Below are 13,618 nucleotides of genomic sequence, written 5' to 3' on the forward strand. Positions count from 1 at the left end.
CCTTTTCTCCCTTCATGTTAGTTTTTTGCTTCAGAATTCCTTGTTCCTGGAAAAAAAACACCTCCTTGAAGCACCACCGGCTCAAATTTCCTTTGCAGTCAACCATTCATACCCGACAACGCTGGAGCCCCTCCTCTTGCACGACCTGTGTCTCGCTGGCGTGTATTCAGTGAAGCCAACCCAAGCATAACGGTGCTAAATCTCGCACAAGTTTAAAAAGTCGTTTGTAAGTTGGAGATATAAATAAAACAACAGGGCCACTTTTCGTTCTGGTTGAATTTTCTCAAACTTTTCACATAACGTGGAACCCATGCCGTTGGTTGAACCATTCGAATTTATATTTGTTTTTGTTATAAATTAATATTTATAATATGAAAATCCCAGAACAATTTAGTAGTATGTAGTATAATTTCGGAGTTTAAACGACACCATGGATGTCCAGAAGGGGCAAGGCAAGAAGACACTTCCTAAAATAAGAATGTCAACCATTTTCACACATACAATTTCATTTCAGTCACATCAAATTGTTAATTATTGTAAGGGCGTTGCAAAAAAATGTTAACTTCAAATTGAATTAGTATATTTTGAGAAGGGAAATATACCTAGTTTACCCCAATCCCTGAAAAAGAAATACTTTGCTTAATCCTCCCTGGTGGAAAGAAATACTGCGGACGTCCATGAACAACACTTTTTCTAAACATGAGGTTTGCAACGCTGCTGTAAGCCTCTGCCCGTAGGTTTACACACCTAGGGTTTCGACGCGCTCTTCTCTCTATATTCCTCGCTCTTCTCCTTCCAGATACGGTGGGTGACGGTAGGCACTGCTCCTTCGCGGTCAGAAATTTGTAAGTCAACATTCAGACGGCTTACAACTTTCCCAAAGCAAAAGGCGGGAGTTCTCATGTGCCATCTGGTGCTGAAGTGTTGCAATCTAACAAACAGGATCTCGAAGACTGGTATCGGGCCGAGATGAACTTTGAAGTTTTTACGAATTTTGCCACATAATTACATACATTTTACTAGAACTAATAAAGTGTAAGCCCGGTTTACACGGCTTAAGTGGACGCTCCGCGCCTGGTATACACCCTGGCCAACCTGACAGTTGGGCCAGTTACAGTTCAGTGTCCGGTCCGTGCAGGTTATCGTGAATCATGTCTGAGCTGACAAGAGTTTCAAAGAGGGCAAATTGTGGGTGCGCGTATGGTGGAAGCTTCCGTGACGAAAGTAGCGGAAATGTTTGGTGTATCAAGAGGCACAGTCTCGAAGATCATGACTGCCTACGAGACTTACGGAAAAACCGCATCAGCGTGGACGCAAGTGTGTGTTGCGTGACAGAGACAGACGCACATTGGGAAGGATTGTGACCAAGCAGAAGATCACCACGGCTCCAAAAGTCACTGCTAAACTGAATACAGTGCTTACAAACCCTGTTAGCATCAAGACAGTCAGAAGAGAACTCCACAAGCAGGGTAATCATGGCAGATCTGCAATTCCCAAACCACTCGTGACTGTTGACCATGCTGCTAGACAGAGACAGAGACAGTGGTGCAACGCACATAAAAACTGGACAATGGAGCAGTGGAAGACTGTAATTTGGTCGGATGAGTCATCCTTTACATTTTCCCCAACTGCTGGCCGAGTGTACGTGTGGAGAATGCCAGCACAAGCGTACGATACAGACTGTCTGTTATCGAGAGTGAAGCGTGGCGATGGTTCAGTGATGATTTGGGCAGCCATCTCCTGGTATTCTGCCGGACCCATCATCACCCTGCATGGATATGTCACTGCCAGGGACTATGTAACCATTTTGAGTGACCAGCTGCATCCCATGGTGCAAACTTTGTTCCCAGATGGTGATGCTGTGTTTCAAGATGACAGAGCCCCTGTTCATACAGCTCACATCGTCCAGGACTTATTTGATGAGCAAGAAGATGAAGTGTCACATCTGCCATGGCCTCCACAATCGCCAGACCTCAATATTATTGAGCCCCTGTGGTCGGTTTGGGACACCAAGGTCCGAGCCCGCTACCCACCACCATCGTCTCTACAATAACTTGCAGCTGCTTTGGAGGAAGAATGGTACAACATCCCTTTGACAACCATACACGACCTGTATTTGTCCATTCCACGTCGACTGCAGGCCGTTCTGCATGCCAAAGGTGGTCCTACTCGATATTAATAAAGGTAATGTGCATTTCTGCAGGTGTTTCCATATTTTTGTCCATCCCCTGTATGTTTGGAACGTTATATTGTGCACTGAAATACAGTTTGAAACAGTTTTCTCTGAGACAAATATCTGTAACCGTAGTCCTTATATGTGCACTAAAATTCTTCATTTAGTTTGATTTCAGAAAGTGAACTGATATGAAGTATTTTCCAGTACTGATAAACTACTGATATAAAATTTACTGATTCTGATAACTGAGCCAATGCAAAATTACAAATGATTCTTGCAGAACATTCATTCACCTCCTCAATTAATGTATGCAACCAAGAGATTCATTATGATTTACTTTATTTAGACATTAACTAACTAACTCTCTAGCCTTCTTAAACCCGAAGGTTCATGGCTGCAGCAACACAGGTCTTCCATCTGTCCCTATCTTGAGCAAGATCTATATACTCTTTTCCATCCCTACCGATTTCCTTTAGGTCTATCTCAACGTTGTCCCTCCATCTTCGTCTTGGCCTTCCTACAGGTCTCTTACCATCAGGTTTCCCAACAAGAATCCTGTAAACTCCTCTTTCCTCTCCCATTCGTGCCACATGGCCTGCCCACCTAAGTCTTCTTGATTTAATTATTCTAATAATATCTGGACATGAATACAAATTATGTAGTTCTAAATTATGCAACCTTCTCCACTCACCTGTCACCTCATCCCTTTTAGGTCCAAATATTTTCCTAAGGATCTTATTTTCAAATACTCTCAATTTATGTTCCTCTTTCAATGTAAGGGGCCAAGATTCACACCCATATAATACTAAAGGCAAAATTACTGTTTTGTATATTTTAACTTTTAGTTTCTTAGATATTAAACGAGAAGACAAAAGTTTATGAAGAGAGAAGTAACATGCATTTCCTGAATTAAGCCTACTTTTTATTTCCTCTGTAATATAATTTTCATTTCTTAATATTACTCCTAAGTATTTGAATTTCGAAACTGGTTCAAACGAGTTGTTATCACCAATTAGATTTTGATTATTACCTAACACTTGGTTTTGGCCTGTAAGCATATATTTAGTTTTCTCTTTGTTAACTTCCAAACCTATCTCTTTAGCAGTTTTGAAAAATATTTTAACATTATTCTTAATTGTATTTATATCATTCCCTAATAAGTCTACACTCATCTGCATATGCTAACAACTGAGTCATACCATTTAATTTTAGTCTTTCTTTAGTTTCTTTTACCTTCCTAACAGCATATTCTAAAGCAAAATTAAAGAGCAATGGAGATAATGCATCTCCTTGTTTTAACCCATCATGAACTGTAAATTTGTCAGACACATTAATACCCACACGAATTTTACTTTCTGTTTCACTGGTGCATACTTTTATCATACTAACAAGCTTCTTAGGTATTCCAAACTCTACTAATATATTATATAATTTATCTCTTTTGACTGAATTATATGCTTTTTTGAAATCAATGAATAGCTGATGGATATTTTGATTATATTCCCACTTTTTTTCAAGTGTCTGTCTGATGTGAAAATTTTGATCTGTAACGTTTAAATCCACATTGATAGTCACCTATAATTTCATTAGCATATGGGGTTAGTCTTGTTAAAATAATGTTAGATAATATTTTATATGTTGTTGAGAGTAGAGAAATTCCACGGTAATTATTGCAGTTCATTTTATCACCTTTTTTAAACACAGGAACAATTATGGATTCTTTCCACTGTTGAGGGATTTCTTCTTTATTCCATATTAAACAAATTAATTTATGAATTTGACATGTTAATGAATTTCCACCATATTTAATTAACTCAGCTGGTATTAAATCAATGCCAGGTGCTTTGTTATTCTTTAGCCTTTTAATAGCATCTTTAACTTCAGTCAAGTTAGGTTCTGGAACTATGGTTTCTGCTGTGTGTACTTCATTTACTTCTGATTTATCTCCTACATGAACATTTAAAAGGTCATTAAAGTAGTTCTTCCATCTATTTAGAATATCGCTTGGGTCAGCTAGAAAATCACCCGTCTTTATCTTTTATCAAGTTTACTTTAGGTTGCCACCCCTTTCTAAATTCATTTACACCTTTATATAAATCTCTGATATTTATGTTTTGCTGTTTGTTTCAATTTCATTAATTTTGCTTTTCAAGTAATCTCTTTTTTTAGTTCTAAACGTGAGGTTAACTTCTCGCTTTATTCTATGATAATTGCTTAGATTTGTATCATCAGAGTTATTTAACCACCTAAGTCTAGCCTGATATCTTATTTCTATTACCGTAGATTATGACATTCATTATCAAACCATGGCTTACTTTTTCTTGGTTTATGGTATCCTATACTTTCTTCAGCTGCTGGTTCTATTGCATTACGTATGTGCTCCCAATTCTTATTTACGTCTGTTTGATCACCATTTAAATCCTGCAAAACATCAAATCTATTTGGCAATTTAATTTGGTAATCTTTCTTAATTCTTTCATCAGCAAATTTTCCTGTATTAAATTTTAGAACTTTTAGATTTTGTTGCTTATGATTTATCTTAATTTAGCAATTACTAAATAATGGTCACTGGCACAGTCAGCACCTCTATGTGTACGAACGTCAATTATACTAGTATGCCTTCTCTTATCAATGATAATATGATCTGTCTGATTATGAGTTTTACCATCTGGAGAAGACCAGGTATATTTATGGATATCTTTATGTTTAAAAGTGGTACTTTTCACAATTAAATTCTTTGAGGTTGCAAACGTAATCAATCTTATACCATTATCATTACTTAATTCATGAAGACTTTCTTTACCAATCGTGGGTTTAAATGTATCTTCTTTGCCAATCTGTGCATTACAGTCACCTAACTGAAATTTCATATCCTACTGAGAAAATTTATCAAAGACCTGTTCTAACTCTGTATAAAAATCATCTTTAGTATTATCATCTTTATCTTCCGTTGGTGCATGTATGTTTATTAAAATAATTTTACACCACCTACCCTGTAAAACTGCATATGATATCCTATCATTAATAAATTCTACTGTTTTAAGAGCCGAGTTAATTCTATTATTTATGAAAAAGACTGTTCCAAAATTATGATTCTCAGTACCATTTACTTCACAAAACCATGACGTACATATTGTATTTTTTTAATCATAAAAATAATAAAAAATTGCTGAAATTATCAGTAATATTACTGATACACAGATGTTCCCATACCAATAGGGTAACAATTAGTTACAACTACTGCTGGGTCCCTAGGCATCAAGGCGAATAAAGGAGCTGATGCTACCACCAAGTCTGCTGATGCAGAAGGCGACCTTCTCATCCACCTTGTTCCCGTTCTCTCTCTCGCCAAGAATAAGTAATCTTAACTCTGCTTCAAATGTGACACAGCCATCTCACACATTGTCATTTTGTTGCAAGGGCTGGACCCTCCGCTGTGCCCTAACTGTAACATATTAAGTGTACGGCACATTCTTCTCGCATGTGCTGATTTTAATTTCCTTGGGCAGAGTTTTAACTGTCTCAACGATTTATCCATGTTGGGAGATGAATTGATGACAGTGTTTTACCAAATGTTTTTATCTTTTTTGAGAAGAGCATGGTTTCTGAGGAATTTCTTTAGACTATCTTTGCCTTTTTTAAATTTCGTGTTTGTCCCTTTACAACTTGCATTTTTAACCTTTCTCAAAGGTCTATTTTCACCCCTTGTTTAAATTTTTAATTTTAAGGTAATGGTTTTTAGATAAGGGAATTTTCCCCAAATACTTAAGGGTGCAAAATGTCCACAAAGGGAATTTTCCCCAAATACTTAAGGGTGCAAAATGTCCACAAAGGCCGAAGCACCCAAAAATTTTAAATCAATCAATCAGCTAGTCCATCTCATCTCTAATAATAATAATAATATGATGGTGATATTATGCCTATGAGAGGAAATGGATGGTATTGCAAAAAACTAAACAATACTGCACTGTGTATTGACTACTCTGGAAGAAAAATAAAGATTCTGGAAAAAAACAGGGAAATCTCAGGGAAAATACATTTCAAGTTCACGTGGGAACCCTGCAAGCACTTCCTTGTAATACCACTGATTGGGTGTTTGGTTTTCAGGGACAAATTCATGGTTGATCAGTCCTTGGGAATCAAAAAATGCGATCAGCAGCACCTTTGTCTTCGATTTCGACATTGTGCTTTTTTCTTTACAGGCGAGAACTGATCTTGGTTCATCCTCGACACTTTCACGTCCACCTTTGAAATGATTGTACCAGTCATACACCTAGGTTCTTGATACTGCTGCATCACCATACACTGCCCATATCATCTGTAACGGTTCAGTAAACGATTTATCCACTTTGTAACAAAACTTTATGTTATAACGTTGTTCCATCTTGGTGCACGTATTTTGTACGCTGCGTGCACACGACCTGCATCTGACGTACGCTTGCCCTGATACCGACTGCCTGTAACAGGTTGAAAGATGCACTGACAGGAAGTTTAGATATAGCTCTTTGCAGTGTTGCCATAATACGGTACCTTTTTATTTGGTTTGGTTCGGTTTCTTTATGGGCGGACCTTGTACAATGACATCGTGATACAGCTACGAATTGCCTCTCCACAACATAAAATGAAGGTTTGTTTTTCTCACCCATACCAACAGCCACAACTCCAAGTTCAACTCCTACTCTAAGATATATACTGCCATGTTTGATTCCCATGGGTGGATCACCCCAAATACGATTTTTCTAAAGCTCTGGAATCACCCAGCCTCTCATCAGTGGGTATCTGGAGGCAAACCTGAGGATGTGAAGGGGGCAGAGTATAGTGTTCAACACATCACCTCCAGTATGTTCAGGTTTAGAGAGTGTGGAGCCCTACATTAACATCCCCTCTGTGTGCCTTCATGACAGTGTGCAATGCGAAGAGAACTGCTTTAACATTTCACATAAATCTTACCTTACAAATTGTGTAAAAGTCGACATAGTAAAAACTAACCTTACACAAACACATCACACTGAAATGATGCTTTGCGCAACATTTGTACACCATCAGATTAAAGCAGACAGAGGCTTTGGTGATATGAGGGAGAATCGACTGTTGGTTCAAAATCAAACTCATGTGAAAATGTAAAGAACCAACTAATCATGTAACACAGTACAGTGCCATTCATCAACAGATTACCCAAAATACAATTACTCAAAATACAAGACATGAGCCTTGTTTGATTACTCTCAGACGACCATTTCAGTTGAAACTGCATGCATGGCTAGTACAGCCATCTGTTGTCCACTGCGTTAACCACATGATGGCACATGCACATTTGTGCGCAGGAGAAAAATTGGCATCCACAGACAGTTCATTTCGTCATATTCTGTTGTAGAATATCTCGTTTGTAAAAATGTTGGAGATTCAGAAATTCATCAGCATTTACAAAACGTCTATGGAGATGCCATCATGGGTTACAGTACAGTGAAAAGGGGGTTGAAACATTTCAGAGATGGTAACACAGTCATTGTTGATAAGCCTCGCAGTGGCAGACCGAAAACAGCTTCCACGAGCATTAACATGGACCGGATTGACAGGCTTATCCAAAGTGACAGGAGGATAACTGGATGAGAAATTGCACATTATCTGAACAGTGGACACATTGCTACACAGGACATCATAAATACTCGTGGTTATCACTTGATTTGTTCAAGATGGGCCCAGATGAAGGATGAGGTTCACCGATGATTACGTTGTGCTGAAACGGACTTCTACAAGAGTGTCATTTTACAGCTGCCATTATGGTGGTGCAAATGTGTTGACTGATTTGGAAGGTACGTGGAAATATAACAAGGTGCAAATTATATATTACAATAGGGTCATTCCATGTGAAATCACCCAATTGAAAGACAAAAAGTTGCTTCATATTTTTAATACTGATACTTGGTCCAATATGACAAATATTGTCTTGTCCAACAAATATCTTGAAAGGTACGAATTTTTGAAAATTTGAAGATTTTCAGAAATTGGGTGGACCAACGAACACACCATGTGATGCAATACATGTCATATCTCGGAAACTATGTGGAGTATTTTGATGATTTAGGACAAGTCTAATATTATATATTTGTCATATTGAACCAAGTATCTATCACTATTAAAAAATTGAAACAAATCCATGACTATGAAGCAACCTGCTCTGGGTGATATCGTGTGGAATGACTCCATAGGTAGAATAAAAATAGTGGTTTCTTTCTTGGAGTAATATAACTTGGCTTGTTACTTTCAGTGCATACCTTGTACAGAAGAGAAACATGTACAATTTGGCTTCTCCTTCCTCTCACCATAATTCCTGTCTCCATTGGTCCCTTCTTTAACCTGATGATGCCTGAATGTTGTGTAAAACATCATTTTAGTGTGTGATGTGTTCGTTCAGTGTTCATTTCTACCTTCTTGTTGGGAATTTATTTTTTGGAACCAGAAAACCTGAGTCCTATATTCATTGTGTATAAGCCGTTCATGAAAGAGAATATTCAGTTGACATGAAGTCATTGGATAGTCATTGGACTACCTGAGCATAAAATGCACTTAAAAACAAATTCTGGCAAGAAGAATCTTTTGATATTTGAGGTCCTGGTGTGATTGAATAGAAATGGAGAGAATAATTCATGAATATCTAAAAATTGGCAGTAAAATTGCAAACACTCGTTCAACTAGGAAGGATATTAAGGTTTCATAGTATCTGCATGCTCACAGTAAGACTCCAATTTCAGTTTTACTCTGAAGATGCAATAATGCTTCCTTTGTTTCAAACAATAATGCTTTATTTGTTTCCAATTACCTTCCATATGTTGTGTATACAATAGATTTCTAGCACTTACCACCACATTGGTTAACTAACAAACTATGTCCACGAAAAAACCACTTACGTCAAAAAATGAAATTTTATGGGAGACAATTTTTTGTGTTTGTTCTTTTAATAGTAAACATTACAGACATGATATACATCCATGTTAAAAGGAATAAAAAGCAGGGTTGATAATTAGAATAAGTACGTGAGTACTAAAATGTTTTCTGCAGAACTTACTTGTAAATGTTCGATTAATTTCGGTGGCCTCTGCCACCATCCACTTGGGAAACTCGATGCTTCGCTGTTGGTTGACTTCCGGTTCCTGTTGTTGCCTCGCTTACCGCTAGCGGCGCTTGTGTAACCAATTTCGTCTGCTGCGTGTGATAGGTTTGAGTTGTTGTGAAATCAGTAGCCAAACATGATGTGCCTGACCACTGTCGATATTCAGCTCATGTGGAAAGTGCATAATTGCGTGCATCTCTTTGATCTTTGTGTCAATTATTGTGTGCTCTGTATGCCTAACTGAAACATTTTGGATCCTCTGTTTGTTAAACTTGAGGTGCTTTGCTAGTCCGGTAGTGAGTTGGGATTTTTTGGCATCAGATAAGTGCTGTTGTATACGTTCGTTGATGGATCTGCAAATGTAATGCGAGTTGCACTCACATTGTGCATCATACACTCCCAAGTTGTCAAGTGCTGAAAGGAGAGATCTCTTGTGTTTGCTTAGGGCACTGGCTATTTTGTTCACTGGTTTGTGTGCAAGTTTTATGTCATACTGTTTCAGGGTCGTCGCTAGGTGGTTGTATGTAGGCTGGTGGTAAGGGAAGGTGATCCATTTTGTTTTATTGCTGCTGGCTGGGTGGTGTTGGTTTGGTTGTCGCACCTGCATTTCAGCTTTGCTACACCATGTAGAGAGTTGATTTGTATTCATTTTGAAGTCCTATGTCTGTAACCATGTTAACTTCTTCCTTCAAATCCTCTTCACTTGAGCGGTGCGAGAAAGCTCTTCGGTAGAAGTTAAGCCCACAGTGATTGACACAAAGATCAAAGAGACACAACAATTATGCACTGTCCGCACGAGCTGAATACCGACAGTGGTCAGGCAAATCATGTTTGGCTCCCGCTTTTGGAACATCTCAAACCTATCTCACGCAGCAGACAAACTGGTTAAACCAGTGCCCCTAGCGGTAAGCGAGGAGACAACAGGAACCGGAAGTCAACCCAACAGTGAAGCATCAAGTTTCCCAAATGGATGGTTGCAGACACCACCGAAATTAATCGAACGTTTACAAGGAAGTTCCGCGGAAATCATTTTAGTACTCACGTACTTATTCTGATATACATGTTGGATCATCCTGTTTAGAATCTTTACACATGCCCAATGTAAAATTATACTTATATGAGGGTTTCTGGAAAAGTTTCTGCAAACTACCACCAACAGTGCCGCTAGTGTTCCGCTATTATAAAAATCGGAAGAATAGACCTTTTTTATGTTTAAATTATCTTTGATTGTTTGTTTAAGCCTATTCGTTTATTTTCACAGCAGTTTAAAGAAGTATTTTCGTGTGAGAAATGGAAATTTCTCGTGAACACTTTCGGGCAATGATTTTTAAAGATTTCAAATGTAGTTTCACACCAAAACAATGCATCGAGCGACTTCATTTGGCTTTTGAGGATGAAGCACCATCCAATAGGACTGTGTAAAATTGGTTTTCCGAATTCCAGGGAATTCGCACATTTCTCAGTGATGAATTTCGTGAAGGTCGTCCATCCACGTCTGTTGTTGCCAGTAATGTTGATGCTATGCGTGAAATGATTAAGGCAGATCGGCATGTGACATACCGTGAGATTCAGGCATCCTTGAACATTGACATGAAAGCAATACATACGATTTTGCATGGTCATCTGAATGTACGGAAACTTTCAAGCCATTGGATCCCACCCAACTTGACCGAAGCTCAAAAACAGGCTCGTGTAAATTGGTGTAAAGAAGTGCTCAAAAAATTCAACTGAGACAAGTCAAATTTGGTGTACTACATCGTTACAGGGGATGAAACTTGACCGAAACTAAACAGCAATCCACTGTTTGGGTGTTTCAAAGTGAGCCGAAACCAACAAAAGTTGTTTGTTCGAGGAGTGCTGTCAAGCAAATGATTGCTTGTTTCTTCGGTTATATCGGACATGTGGCAAAAATAGCTTTAGAAGATCGAAGGACTGTAAATGCTGAGTGGTATACAACAATTTGTTTGGCAGAGGTCATCAATGAATTGCGTAAAACAAACCCAATCATCGCATTATTCTTCACAATGACAACGCCAGTTCCCACTCAGCACACTAAATTGTTAATTTTTGTCCAGTAAAAATGTTGAATTAATAACTCATTGTCCGTACTCACCTGATTTATTACTAATGACTTATTTTTGTTCCCACACATGAAAAATAAGAAGCATGGTGAGCGATTTGTGTCACCTGAAGCAGCTTTTGACGCATTCCAAACATTGGTTTCCGAGGTATCAGCTAAAATTGGTTTGAGCATATGCAAAAGTGTATCGATCTTAAGGGTGAATACTTTGAAAAACAATAAAGCCATTCCCAGAATTTCACATGTCTTTTTTCATATTGATTGCAGTAACTTTTCCAGCAGCCCTCATATAATATTCTTTAATTGAGTTAAAGAAATAATAGTTTTTCTCGTATGTACGTATTGCTTACATTCTAGAATTATTTCTCTTGTAGTCTACGGTTATTACAAGCATAAAAAGCAATGATGATTTTGAATTGCCTGATGATATTTGGGATTCATAATATTTTTTTAATAAAAATAATGTGATCAAAATTTTTATCTGAAATAAAAATAAAACAGACTGCTTGTTTTTTTTCACAGTTATGTTGCTATATTACAACAATGTAACATTGACAACATCCATTGTATAACGGATTCTCTTTTTTATTTAAAAAATTATTAGCCATTGTTATAACTGTATCTTTAGTCAAACTAAAAATAAATGTCTGATGAAGGGAGTGTGTGTTCTCCTGAACCATCACAACAAAAAAATGTGTTTTTATGCTTGTAATAACCGTAGACTACAAGAGAAATGAGAAAGCAACAGAAAATCACAGTTTGTAACTTATGTGCCTTTTCCTGGACACCCTAGAAATTAAAGTGTATACAGTGCTCCTTTATCTCACTATATGTGTGGTTCTTCCTCCTACCTCATGATGAACGTGCAGATGGAACTAAAAATTTGAAACTAAGCATACCTGAAGATCCATATTTGTTTTTAACTTTCATTACCTGCAGCCAAGTTTACTTCTTTTTTCTAATTATCTTATTGACGAGCCTTCCACCATTCCTCTTTTGATTAAGGCACAGTAGAAGCTCATTTTTAAGTTTTCGAGGGGACCAGGGCAAGAAACTTCAAATCAGCGAAAGTTTTATGATATTTTGCTGCGTTCAGACCATGAAGAATGAAGGTATAATGCAGGAGAATCAGGGTCTCGCTGTACGTATTTTTCTAACATGATTAGCTTACTCTTTGCCATTGTGTAGATAACTAAACATGTATCCTCCTGTGTTGCTGTGATAAGCATTCACACAATGTTAACTCCGTGAAATAACAAATGGAGCCTGAAAGAAAGATAATTTTCTGTTTTCTTAAGCTAGAAACGCATTGCAATGCTATGGCAAAATAATAAAATAATTCATACTTAAACATTTAAGGTGACATTTCCACTCTGGTTTCCTAGGACTTTCTCAAATACGCATACACTGACACAGCTAGGCAGATGCACGCAAGGTTACTCTTTGTGGGAATGTAGGTAGACAAAAGACTAGGATCAAATAGAACAAGTAGTAATTTAAAAAAACTTTTCAGTGTGAATTATTTCATTATTTTGTATCAATTTAACAGAGGTAGGCAAAATTTTAAGAAGTTTATATTCACATTGTTACAGTTGTCATAATGCACACTTTTTTCCAACATTCTTGCCCCCAAAACCTGTGGTGTATTATGCACGAATAATTTGGACAGCCTACATGAAACCACACAGTTTTCACTGTGTTACTGCATATGAGACGTATATATCGACAGGCTCGAATACAAATTACCAGGTTGGATTTTTGAGCAATTGATTAATTATAATTAAAAAAACAAAAAAAAAAAAAAAACGTAAAAGTTTTAAGGGCAGTTTCCCACGATTTTTCACTTTGTGGCAGAATGTTTTGTGACACCGAGAAAAACTGTGCAGTTTTTGCAGTATCAACGGTATTTCTTGGGCAAGAAATAATAGAAAACAACTTCCTAAGCACTGCAAATCCATAACATTATTTTGATCTTGCGTTCTTCTACTACAGAATGAACAAGGTGGTTACAGATGCTTTGGGATGTTAAAATTAAAACACAGTGGGAGGAGAGGTGTTGTGTTTTGGTAACTTTTGGTTCACATTGCAACAGGCAACTCATTGAATAAATATGATTTCATTCACTCTTGATGAGCAACAGCTTTATGACCTACAATTAAGGAAGCCATTTCTTGAACCTGAATTGTACTGTGCATTATATACAGGGCTATTCTAAATGATCTTCCCGATTTCAAAGTTTAATATCTCACGT

The 13,618-nt window shown here is 37.4% G+C and overlaps 1 protein-coding gene across 2 annotated transcripts in view; it reads left to right on the forward strand.

Annotated features, from left to right (window-relative positions):
* The window catches only part of LOC146001727 (NEDD8-conjugating enzyme UBE2F-like), a 63,014-nt gene that overhangs the window by 29,511 nt on the left and 19,885 nt on the right, over positions 1-13,618 (forward strand). The window contains exon 6 of one of the 2 annotated variants that reach the window (XM_083139416.1): positions 6,379-6,442. The exons of the other annotated variant lie outside the window; for it this stretch is intronic. Coding sequence (XP_082995542.1) covers positions 6,379-6,427 — 49 coding nt within the window. The 3' untranslated portion in view covers positions 6,428-6,442. Of the gene's footprint in view, positions 1-6,378; positions 6,443-13,618 lie in introns of those variants that run through there. 2 annotated transcript variants of the gene reach the window in all.

This window comes from Lepisma saccharinum, chromosome 17, assembly GCF_977018435.1.
Source record: "Lepisma saccharinum chromosome 17, izLepSacc3.1, whole genome shotgun sequence".
Taxonomy (NCBI): Eukaryota; Metazoa; Arthropoda; class Insecta; order Zygentoma; family Lepismatidae; genus Lepisma; species Lepisma saccharinum.